We start from the raw sequence: 13,124 nt of genomic DNA on the forward strand, positions 1-13,124 counted from the left end.
CAGTTATGAGCAAATTAACAAATCTTATTAACCACTAAATAGATTGGATAACCATACACCAATTCAAAGAGTCAAATCTCAACTCGAAGAACAAACCAATAAATCTAATTAGTCACCATATAGACCAAACAATCACACATTAGCCTAAAGAGTCAACCCCTAACTTAAAAGACAAATCAACAAGTTCGATCAACTACCAAACAAGTTAAACAACCATATAACAACTTGAACAGTTAACCCTCAACTTGGAGAACAAACCAACAAGTCTAGACAACCATCAGACACAGCCCAGATGACCATAAACCAGTTCGAAGGATTAACCCCCAACTTTTAGAACAGATGAATAGCTAATCGGCCATCAAACAAACCACTAAAGAGCCTGGTTGGCTACTAGGCAAGTCCATTAGTCTTACACTAGCTCGGATTATCAAGCTCTAGCTCAAAAAAGAAACTATTAAGTCTAGATGATCACCACACAAACTAACCCACTTTAAATTTGACCGATAAACGTTAATAACACCAAAACAAATTAACTTTAAAAATAATTAACTTAAAAATAAAATATAAATTACTTGTAATTACGTCGTAATTAGTTCGACATTAATAAAACACATCATAAGTAAAAATTTAAAGTAAAAAGATGAAAACATATATATTAACTATCACATCTATCAATATTTATCAAACATTAAACTAAGTACCCTCTGTAAGTACTATCGGACTCATTTTGAACATACAACAACAAATTATTTATTGGATAACAAATGAACTTTAAACAACAGAACAAAACTTGAATAGTTGGACTTGATTCTAAACCCGAAACCGTGCCTATCTAATTATTTCACCTAAGTTGTATTTTTCATGCAAATAAAAAATATATACATTAACGGAATAATTGATTTTATAGTGTAAAAAATAACACAATTGTTTTTTATTATTATTATAATAAGATTATCATAAATAATTATTTATATACATTAACGGGGTAAATGATTTTATAGTGTAAACGATAAAAAAATTAGTTATTATTATTATTGTTATAAAATTATCATAAATAAATAGTTGACCATTTAATTTATTTTTCTGTTTTCCGATGATAATTTGTACACGAGAAAGAAAAAAATATATATAAATGGTTTGATTGAAATGAAGTGCAATATAAACTTTTTTTTTTTTTCATTACAAACTAAACTTGACTTAAATCTTTTCAAATTTAAATGATTGTTAGAAGTGAATTTTAGAACCTAATTCAACCTCACAAAACTAAAGTGAAGTCTACACCCCACTTATATATTATAAATTGACCTTATTTCTAGTCGAAATGGACTTCCAACATATATACAACTAGGGCAGATACTTATTCACACACATATTTTAAATTAAAATAATTTAAACACTTTCAAAATAACAAATATTGTAACATGATGCGTGCTTATGATTTTTCTATATGATCTCTAATCTTCATATATAGTTGTCCTAAAAACCATTGTCTATTGTTATTATTGTTTTACTCATATAGTATTTAAATTAGGAAGAAACTTGCATTAAACAAATCAATGATGGTGTCTAAATCAGTCAGAGTATAATTTAGTTATTATCCAAATGAAAAAATTTATTATACGTGTAAATATATTTATAATAATTTTTTTAATATTTAATTATTAATTTAGTTCTTATATTTATATATTTGATTTAACTTTTCTATATTTATTTTTTAATTAAATGAGTTCTTATTTTTATAAAAATCTTTAATTTGTTTTTTTTACTAAAATGGTATTAATACCGTTTACAAATATCACATATTAAAATTAAATTATTTTTTATTAAGTAAAAATTCATAATTTAACACATTATCTTTGATATCAATTTAATGAAAAAGGTCAGAATAATTTTTTTTTCTACAAAAATAAGAACTCAGTTAATCGTATCTTTTTAAATTATAAACTTAATTGAGTAAAAAACTATGCACAATAAAACAAATCAAACATCAAAATGTAAAACTCAAAATTTAGATAATTATGAATGCAAAGCATCCCTAGTCAATTTTATTTAGATAATTATGATTTGGTCTGTATTTTAAATATAACATCCCTATTACATCATTCATCACAATTTCATGATTGCTATTTCAGTTCTTTTTTACATCTTTAGTTTTCTTACATTTTTATTTAAATTTTAGTGGATATAATTTTTAAAAATAAAATAAGATAAATAAGTTTTATTTTATCAAAAATACAATTGAAGTGATTCTCGTTTATAAAAACAAATAAATAATGTGAATATATATTTAAAAACTAAAGTGACTCGAATGCTATTTTGTTAAAACTATTAAGAGTTAAATGTCTTTTTAAAACTAAAAAAATGAGTGAAATTTATTATAACATGAAACAAATGAAATGTAAGTTCTCTTAAAAACAAATATAGGAGTTCGTCCTAATTTAATAAAATATAAAATTCATTTTCTTTAAAAAAGAAAATCATAAGCCTAAGCAACATCCATGGTTCGCATAAATGGGATCAGATGACGTGCAAATGTTATACACAAAAAAAAAAATAAATATACGGATACAAGCCCGACCCATCTAAAACAAAATAGGCCCAAAAACTGGTTCATAATTAAACCAACAATGGGTATTGAACAAACTTAACTTTTAAAACGGGTTAAAATATTAATTTAGTATCTATTTTTATATCATTTTATTAATTCAGTTTTAATTTTAATAAGATCATTTTATTTGATTTAACCATTTTTATTAATGTCGTTTAAATAATTAGTGAACAATATCGTGTTATGTGATACTATTAGTATTACATTTTGGAATCATTGTTACCTATCAATGTTATATAATTTATTTGATGTTTATACTCATTATTTTTGTTCAATTCATTTTCGACTTTTATTTTTAAATTGAACAATTTTATCTCTTTCCAAATTCTGATCAAAATGAATTTTTATATAAATATTATAATGATTTTTAGATTAAACTTTTTAATTGATTTTTAACCTAAAAATTATACAAAGTATTAAATAGTTTACTTGATTTTTAACCTAAAAATGACATAAAATATTAAATAATTTATGTAATTTTTAACCTCTTAAAATTTGAAATAAATGTTATTAGCTATTAATTCTAAAATTTTGATTTAATTACCAACTTTATTCTTAAATTAGAAAAATTTAACAATATTTATATAAAAGCTAAATTTAGTCTCGGACAAAATTATTTCATTTAAAAAAATAATTTAATTAAATAAAAATATAATATTTTTTTTGAAGAAAAAAAAAAGATTTTTAAAACTCAGCTACAGATTTATTTTTCTTTGCTTCATAAGTATTTCTTTAAAAATCAATCAATAGTGTTGTTGGATTGACTGACTTACATAGTGTGGGAAAGTGATGGAAGTTTCTCAAAGAGAGAGAACGTTTTTACATCGTTGGATCTTTTAACCTTTTAACGGTTTTGGCTTTTTTCCTGGCGTATTTTGAGATGCGTAATTTCTAGTTTTCTATATTCACTCTTTTTATACTTTAAATATTAGAAAAATATATTTTAATACCATTTTTTTAACTATTTTGATACTCTACACGTGTTAAAATATGGTTGGACAATTTCAAATTAAAAAGAAAAATTTTGGTTTTCTCTTCCAAATATGTCTTTGTCTCAGTTTTTTTAATTTGAAATCCTCCAATCACATTTTGACACGTGTGCAGTGTCAAAATAATATCAAAAAATGGTGTTAAAATATCATTTTGCTTAAATATTTTAGACTTTTTCGAGTATTTAAAGTTGTTTTAATTTTTATTTAATTTAATCATTTCTCATTACATTTTATCTAAATCGTTAGAGTTTTGTTGTGCCTTTTGTTAGTAATATGAGAAAGTGGTGGGTGATAGAGATTTCTACATTGGTTTGCAGTTTCGTTATGGCTTTTTTATTCACATCCATTTTCCAATTTTTTTTAAATAAATGTTTTCTAAAGTTAAAATAATTATTTTATCAATTTTAATTTTGAAGTAATTATTTTTAGAATTTAATCATTTTTCAAATTTAATTATTATTTTTAATTATAAAACTATCTACAAAATAAATAAAAATTATGTATACCAAAAATATAAAAATTATTTTAAGTTTTTATTTACAATAACAATAATAATAATTTTATTATTTTTTATTATCCGCGCATGTTTTCACTAATTTATAGTAATCATATTATTCATTTTAAAAATGTTATATATAATGAGATTTATTTAATTTTTTTCTATTAATGGTTTAATAGTGTTTTGTTTAAACATTTAGTTTAACTAATTCACAAATTAATATAACAAAATAAAAACATCTACTGAGGCATACATTAATTTTACTTAAGTTTAGTCTTTATAAATTCTTTTAATACAGGATTGATAATAAAATATAATGTATAAAAAACTATTACAATTGAAGCTAAAAGTTGTAATTAAAATAATTGATCAATAAATAAAATATTTCAAAAGTTAAAAAGTAGTTTCAAGGAAAAGAATTATAAACATCTCAGAGGGTATTTTTTTTACCAAAAAATGAAAATAAAAATTGTGTAAAAAGTATAAATTACACAAACATATGCATCATTTTACAATTTCAGTTATTGTAATTGATAATTTGACCAAGTATTTATAGTTTATAAAAGTTTTTGTCCACCAACTTAATTAATTGGTTCATTTTCAATGCCAGGAATAGTTATATATGTTACCTTTTAGATATTAAAAATCAAACTCCACTAATGAGGCTATTTACCAAGCACTTAAATTTTGTCAAAGTTCAGTGGATAGTGCAGGTGATTAATTAGATTATGCAGGTCAACTGCTTTTATATCTAACCCTTTCTTTTCTTTTTCAAAGTTCATTCAGTTGACCAGTCTTCAAAATGAAGCTATTACACGTCTACGAATCGTTGACCACGATTTTGTGGATGAGTTCACAAATCACAAAGAAAAACTTCATAATCACACGACCCTATTAATTTTGGATGCAGATTTGTGTTATGTAAGATCGATGTCAATTTCCTAAGAGTAGTTTAGGAAGTTCAAAAACTGTTTTTTTTTTCAAGTCTTTTGTAGTTGTTGTCCAAATTATTTGAAGAATACTTGTAAAAGTTATTTTTAATGTCAAAATCAGATAAATATCTAATAGTTCATATATTAATAATATTGTAAATAAAATCACTTAGGTTATATTTATAGGTTTTGATATTTATTTTTTACTAACAATAATTTAATTGTTGATAATTATGTCAATATAAAAATTAATTATCCTCGTAATTGATTGATGAAGCAATTCTCTTAAATGTTAGATCTTAATAATAATTTATTTGAGTGTCTTAATACTAATTAATGGTCTAATCTATGATTTACCAAACCGTTATACAATACTTATACTAATTAAAGTTTTTTGGATAAACTTTTTTATGAGAAATATTATATTTTAAAGTGGGTATGGTAAAATCGTTTCTTTAGATTGAAAACAAAAATCTTTAAACAAACTATCTTTACTTTGATTTTATCTTTTGTGTGTTTAAAAATATCATTTTAATAATATATTTGTGAAGTATTTTTCTCGATTGAGTATATAAAGAGGTTCAGATATCTGGACAATCTTTTATAATAATTTTTTATCATAAATTATATGTTATTATTTTATTAATTTATTTAAATTTATATTAAAAAAACATTTAAAATGGATCAATTATTATTGATTACATAAACATTATAAAAAAATTATAAAAAAAGGGTTAAATATGTTTTTAGTCGCGATTTTGGTTTTAGTCTACAATTTAGTCCTTTAACTTTATAAAACTATGGTTTTAGTTGTTTTTAGCAAATTTTGTTAACTTTATTTAATGTTTCAAACGTGTTTGAAACATCAAATACAGTTAAAAAATTTTGGTAAAAATGACTAAAACCAGAGTTTTATAAAGTTGAAGGACTAAATTACACCTTAATTTGAAAGAGAGACTAAAACCAAAATCGCTTCAAAATAGAGAGACTAATAACATATTTAACCCTAAAAAAATTGATTAAAAAAATATTTTTCTATAAAAAAAATGAAGTGTTTGAAGAATGAGGGATGTGGAAAACAGTAACAAGTGGCAAATGGGGACAAAATCTGAAAACATAAGAAGCAAAGTGGGTGTGAATAGACATAAACTGAAATTGATTGAATTGAGGTGGTGAGTTTCCATTGGTTTGGGTGGCTTCCCAAGTTGTCGTTTCAGGTTATGTTGGCCAGAAATGGAGGGTGGTAGAACTTTGATTCTCGAGCATTTTTATGTCGTGGAAACCATTTCTCTCTCCAAATACCAAACACTTCTCAACTTTTACGACTTTTCCTTCTCACATAAATATTATATGGATCCATTCCTATCACACACCACCACTTTCCTCCACGTGTTTCATCAATTTACAATCTCACTCTTAATCATTCATATTACTATCTTTATGTCCATCTTAATGTGTTTTTATTTTTCACAATCATTTAAATTACCATAAAATATGATTTCTGAATAAAATATTTGTATTGGACAAATGGCGTTTAATCACTTGTTTATTCAGTTTCTTGGTTCTAAATACAAAAGAAAACAACAAATCAAATGAGTCAGATTTGTAATTAAAGTATCACATATATGGTGGGTGGAAATAATAAATATATAACCTATAAATAATTATTTACGATAAATAAATTATTTTTTACTTTTTTTAAAATTCAAATAATTACTTTAATTATAAAATAATTATTTACTCTTTTACTATTTTTTACATAATATTACTTATAATATTTTTTATTTTAATAATTGAAATTTATTTTATTTATAGTTATATCTGTAACTATATATATACTTTATTTTTCCAATTTCACTTTAAAATATAAATAATTTATATATTTAAGAATGTATTTTAGGTGCGTGGCTTCAAATGTCTGTTCTAAATGCATCCAAATGGAGAAGGTCGAGTGGAGTCGTAATAAAACTTATTTTTTTTTTATTATTTTTATAATAAATAAAAAAACAAAGGAAAGATTTTTTCCCTTTCTCTAAAAATCTGATTTTTCATTCCTTCTTGCGGGTATATATATAACATCCTTGAACTTGTTTCCTAGACGCCATAATCACGTTTCAAACATTTGTTTTCTAAAGGGATTCTGCTGAAGAACAAGAAGAAGAAGACGAAGACGATGGAGAGCACCGCCACCTCCACCTGCACCTCCGCCACCTTCTTCAACGAGAAACGAGAGGGTTACATGGGTTATGCAGTTCATAGCCAAGTCATCAAAATCAAGCAAGAAATTGAGAAAATAAATCACCCTTCACTGCAGCTACACATCAGGCGTGCCCTTCTCAGAGATGTCAACCGTCTTCGCTCTCGCTCGCCACTGGGATTGGCAGAGAGTGCTATCCTTGGATGTTAGATCACCACGACATCACGCATATCATACGGTTACAGACACACATGTACATAAAATGTTCTATGCTTAGGGAGACAAACTTCCTCCTTTGAAGTTTGAACTTTATTATAAATCCCTTTTTTCTTCCTTTTTAGACTTTTTTTTTTTTNTTTCGTTTCTTTCTTCCTAGCTTTTATGTTCTTGTGACTTTCTTCTACGTGTTTTTGGTGGTATATATTGTGACATGCTTTCTCTAAAGTTTCTTCCTATGTGCTTTGGAGCAAACACTTGCTCAATTGTTTGGTCGAGAAAGGAGAAAGGATTCGTTGTCCCCTGTTACGATGTTCTTTTCTTTTTTCTTTTCTTGTTGTACGTGACGAGGTTTGAAGCCGCCGATTCAGTTGTTGTGTGAAAAATGAACAGGGCCTGACATGTATTCTTTCCAAACGCAAACGCTCCCTAATTTCAAAGATTAAATCCAACACGGAACGGCACAGTATAACTAGCCGTTCTTGTGCCACGTCAAGGAAAATGGAATGAAAATTTGTAGTTCCACATCTTATTCAAATTCTTCGTCTGGTATTATTCATGCGAGACTGTGAAAGAGAAAGCGATGGACGGTGGTGCAGATTTTCTGTTTGTTTCTGACTTTCTGAAATCTTAAGTCTACATAATAACATAAATCTGAACCACAGAATATTCCTTTTGTGTTGAAAAAAACAGAGAATGAAGAAATTATAAAAACAATCACTGTTTATAAAACTAAGAATAAGTTTATTTACGTTTCATCGATGGCTACTAATAAATTATTCGGTGACTGAATTAGATTTTTCCAGTATGACGTATTTCATATTTACAGTTCTCCCTATGGGGAAGATTGTCAAATCATAGAGTTTCTACCGTATTGGTTTCATATTTGGAGAAAGACTAAGTGTTGTTGAATGGGGTGCAGTGCAAAGAAACATTAACTCATAATGACCAATTAAATAAAAAAAAAAAAAGTAGCACTGCTTATATTTGAGTAGAAGATTGTCAAACGGTTTAAGTAGCTAGCTCAATCAAAATTACAACTCACCAGTAACATGGCAAACAAATCAAAAAGAGAATAAAAGGGAAAAAGGATATTCATAGCAGCAAGCAAATAATTAATCGTTCACAATCATTGAATGAGCGGCACGTTCAACTTAATCACTCAATGTGTGTTTGAATAAGCGCCGCATTCAACTGAAAGTGGATCCATTGTTAGTGCAGCATTCACTTTAGAGCAGGTTGGGAAGTTTTAAGTAAAATATGCATACACTCAGCCTTCAGCGGTAGCTGTTTCCTTTGATGATAGAAGCTTTACCCTCCTTGAGAGATTTTTCATTACGTCTATAATCACGCATTTCTTTTGGATTCTGTACTGAATGGCTAACTCGGTTGGACCTGAAGCACCCTGCTTCAACAGAGATTCATCATCCATTATTTTGGTCGGAAAGTGTTCCAGTGCGATGACGCACAAAGCAATTAGAGTGCGAAATACAGCTATGTCATTTGCAACACCGAGAGGAGCCTCAACATCCAAAGACTTTAGTGTACTGAGATCATACTTCTGCACAGTTTCCACATTACTCGAAAGGACTACTCGTAATGCAGCCACCAAGCGGCCCTCTACTGTTTCTTGACCACCTAAGGTCACCTGTCACAGTAAAACAAATAAAATGAACTTGTGCTATGGGTGGGGTAAGTAATACCACAAAGTTTTTTCAGTTTTGGGGGTTAAATCATTCAGTTATCCTGCAATTATTACTTATTCCTGATGATCCTATGCTTTGGCCAGTTTTATCACTCACTTATCAACTGTGGGGAAACCTTCAGTCAAAATGTGGATGTTATGTTGATACATTAACAGCAATATGCATTGAGTTTCTACAAGATAGAAGACGAACACTAATGTAACTTGTAATGGTAGTTTAACCTTGAGATCTGGAGTTTCTCCAGATAGATTCAACTGAGATAAAATCTGTTCCTGCCACGGAGCAGGTGCTGAGAAATTTGGTGAAGAAACTCCAGCTGCAGAGCTTGCAGCATCCAAAAGGGCGCCATCATATTTGAGCTCAATACAATCAAAAGGGTTTGAGTGAATCACAAATCCATAATCAAGAAGGAAAAAATCATTGTTTAAACAGCCGTAGCAAAGTAACAGAGGGTCATCTTCTTTGATGGCTGTCTCAGCCACAACCTGAGACAAAGAAAGAATACCAACTTGTTACTTAAAAGATAAATCAGATTTAACTTGTTACTTAAAAGCCGAAAAAGAACAATTTGGCGAGGGTTTGTGCAATATATATATATGAAAAATGAGAAATCATGCCTTCACTTGCATCTTCATGGTATTGGTATCTTCTTCCTGAACAATTCTAGCATTTGGATTGAAACTATGATTGCACATATCAATCAGAGGGAGCATCATGGGTATGTGAATCCGGTCCCCATTCTGATCCTTTTCACCATACAACCTGAAGGCTCTAGATGAGACTGCTGACATTGCCCATCCAAGAGAAGATGCATCTACTTCTTGACCAGCAAAAGGATGGCTATCTGGCTTAACACTTGCTAAGGCACGCTTCACTGCTTGCTCAAAATCAAGAAGAAACCGACATCTTTTGTTTACCTGCCTCAACAAATTGACTTAACTTAACTGCCATAGTACAGAACTGCGAGAGGCACTCAATATATTCTATAAACAACGACACAGACGATTTCAGGTTCTGGAATTGGTTACAAGTACGTCATTAAGTATTAGCTAAAGGACTGAAATGAAAATGCATTTTCTCATGATCCCAAAAGAGAAATGAAAGTTGATTAATATAGCAGTAAAACTTACAGGTTAGGTGCATCAAATGATTTTTATATATCTTATAAAACTAGAAAACTCGAAGAATAAGAGACGCATAAATGCATTTCAATAGGGTAAGCGTTTTTAACATTAGAGTTGGAGATGAAGTAGGTATAGTAGATTCACTTCTCCAGTCAAAATCAATTCTCGATTAGTTGTGAAGTACAAATTACGATCCTGCTTGGATCATGAGAACCCATATGAGAAAAATAAAATAAAATTGGGCTTTAAGAAGCTTATGAACTAAATTTTTCTAAAAGTTTCTTTATTTTTCAATTTCTCCAAAGTTTGAAATAAGTTTGACCATATAGCTCAAAAGAAACTCAATGCATTTAATCTTTGTATTTTGTTGAAGAAATACCTGATGAAGAAGTGGAGCATAGTGCAAGTTCTTTATGTCCTCCCCAGGAAAGAAAATAGGCACGGTGTATGTTTCAGGGAGATTACTTATGTACGGCCACCAAAAGGACCCAACTTTAGCCCTCTCTTGCAGAAGCTTCAAACCCAGTTTCATTGCCCATAGTTCCTCTGCCAAATGCTACCAGTGTCCAATTCATTTACATCAAAAACTCAGTGTAGCCTAATTATAGAAAAAGAACAAACCCTAGACTCAATAGAAAGAGAATGAATACCAGGGATTTGGCGCGCCAAGTGATGTAGCACAGGGTCGTGTTCAAGAGTGGTAAAGCGCAGGGGAAGGTGGTGCGGGAGGACAATTAGGTCAGTGCCACGTGGAATTGGTTCCTTGGCCACCACACCCAGTCCGTTGGATGAACCCAGTTGTGCTATATCCAGCGCGCGGTGCACGAAACCGCCCTCTCTGGCTACCCACTTTATTAGGTCGGGTGGGTAGGGAACTAATCGTGACGCCGATGCAGATGCGGCGCATGTTAGCGGACGGAAGTGGCTCAGCGAACACATCACCGTCTTCGATGTGGCCATAACCCAATCCTCTTCGGCTTCCCTGCTGCAACTCCTCCACAGGCTTAAATTCTCAACTATAAAAAATTCAAACCCAATTTAAGGCAAGTTTATAATATTTTCTGTTTATTGGAGGAGTATTTTTATATATCTGTTTAAAATGAGTGATATTTCCTTAACATTGTAGTAAAAAATATTAACAAAGATTAAGTTAAAACCATTCATCATATTTATTGTAGTAATGATGCAGAAGATGTATATTTTGTATACCTAGAAACAATTACAATATACAAATAATCAGTTTTGTCAATCAAGATAAAAGAAAATAAGATATTTTATTTTAAATTGTTTTGGACAAAATAAATATAAATTAATTTTTTTATGTATATAGATTAGATGATATATATGATAAATAAAAAAAGTAGTGCTATATGAAATGAATGATAACATTTCAATACTCAGATTTAAAATATTTTAATCGAATAAAGTAATTAAAAAATAAATCATTTTAAATTAAAAAACATTTCAATTCAATGTATTTTAATTTTGGATTGACAACTTTTTTTATAACGGGACACGTGTCACCATTTCATTCGTTTGTTTGAATTTATTTTAAAAACATATTTAAAACGGACCAATCATAAACTGTCACGTACTGTCACGTACGCGTTATCAAAAAATTATCAAAAAAATATTGTTAAAGAGATTTTTTCCTTTAATTTCTCAATAATAATAATGATAATAAAAGACAAAGAAAGGAAGAATTAAACTGGCTGAAAATTTGGATGAAGAAAGGTAAAAGTCTAAATTGAAACAGAAATAGAAATACATCTCTTTGGATTGAAGAAATTTACATACAATATATTTAATCGGTAGGTTTTTGTACAGTTAGAGGTAGAGGAATAGAAAGAGTAACGTGCGAAAAGGTTAATACGTTTCTGGAGGTGGTTTAACTCTATCAGTAGTGTCATGACGCGACCCCATCATCATCATCGTCCTGAACTCCTCGAAATCGATGGTGCCGTCGCCATCTCTGTCCACACCGCCGATCATCCTCCGGCACTCCGCCAGGGAGCACTCCTCCCCCAGGCTCTGCATCACCGTGTTCAGCTCCTCTGCTGTGATAAACCCGTTACCGTCCATGTCGAACACGGAGAACGCATCCTTCAAGTTCTCCATCACCTCGTCGGAGTCCACGCCCTTGGTGTTCAGCTCGATGAACTCCTGCAGGCTGATGCACCCGTCACCGTCGCCGTCCACCTCCCGGATCATGTTGTCCACCTCCTGCTCCGTCGCCGCCTGCCCCAGGCTCCTCATCATCGACCCCAGCTCCGACGCCGATATCTTCCCGTCTCCATTCACGTCGAACTTTTTGAACACCTGCTCCAGCTCTCCCCCAATCCGCACGCGCGACCGCACCGACAGTGACATCGATCGCGACGCCCCGCCGGAGGATATTGCGTCCTTCTCCCGGTTGAACAGATTTTTCAAACCCATGCTTGATCAATGGAATGTGATTAATTTTTTCTTTGTTTCTTCTAATTGGTTTTTGCTAGGGTGCAGAAAGATGGATATGAATTCGAGGTTAAGGTGAGTTTGGCCGATGTGTTAAGTTTGCTGTTTTTGGTGGCCTCTTAGGCAAAGTTAGCTACTCCTACCGTCGGTTTCGGGACGTTATAAATTAGTTATTCGTAAAAAATACAAATCACCAATACATCTTATTAATATATATATTTGAAATAATATTTTTTGTTTTTATTCATAAAAACTGATAGCTATTGTTTTCATTTTTTTTTACATCTTTTGTATTGATATTTGTACTAGGGACTACCGACCGGTCCTAGTCGATGCCGGACGGAAGACCCCCGCTATCCGACGTTATCTGGTACAGGCGAAACCGGCGGTAGAAAA

The 13,124-nt window shown here is 30.2% G+C and overlaps 3 protein-coding genes across 3 annotated transcripts in view; 1 reads left to right on the plus strand and 2 right to left on the minus strand.

Moving 5' to 3' along the window:
* Positions 1-8,396: 8,396 nt before the first annotated feature.
* On the minus strand, positions 8,397-11,301 carry LOC106765756 (histone-lysine N-methyltransferase setd3). The gene is made up of 5 exons (XM_014650480.2): positions 10,925-11,301; positions 10,654-10,820; positions 9,768-10,067; positions 9,372-9,635; positions 8,397-9,092 (listed from the first exon to the last, which is right to left on the minus strand). Exons 1-5 carry the CDS (start codon positions 11,232-11,234, stop codon positions 8,715-8,717), a joined length of 1,419 nt encoding a protein of 472 aa, XP_014505966.1. The 5' UTR covers positions 11,235-11,301; the 3' UTR covers positions 8,397-8,714.
* A 693-nt stretch (positions 11,302-11,994) lies between these two features.
* On the minus strand, positions 11,995-12,736 carry LOC106767974 (probable calcium-binding protein CML25). The gene has a single exon (XM_014652939.2). It carries the CDS (start codon positions 12,708-12,710, stop codon positions 12,141-12,143), a length of 570 nt encoding a protein of 189 aa, XP_014508425.1. The 5' UTR covers positions 12,711-12,736; the 3' UTR covers positions 11,995-12,140.
* The window catches only part of LOC106769225 (ubiquitin fusion degradation protein 1 homolog), a gene marked incomplete in the record, with an annotated part of 16,426 nt that continues 16,005 nt past the window's right edge, over positions 12,704-13,124 (plus strand). The window contains 1 exon segment of the mRNA XM_014654752.2: positions 12,704-12,803.

Source organism: Vigna radiata, chromosome 7 (assembly GCF_000741045.1).
Source record: "Vigna radiata var. radiata cultivar VC1973A chromosome 7, Vradiata_ver6, whole genome shotgun sequence".
Classification (NCBI taxonomy): Eukaryota; Viridiplantae; Streptophyta; class Magnoliopsida; order Fabales; family Fabaceae; genus Vigna; species Vigna radiata.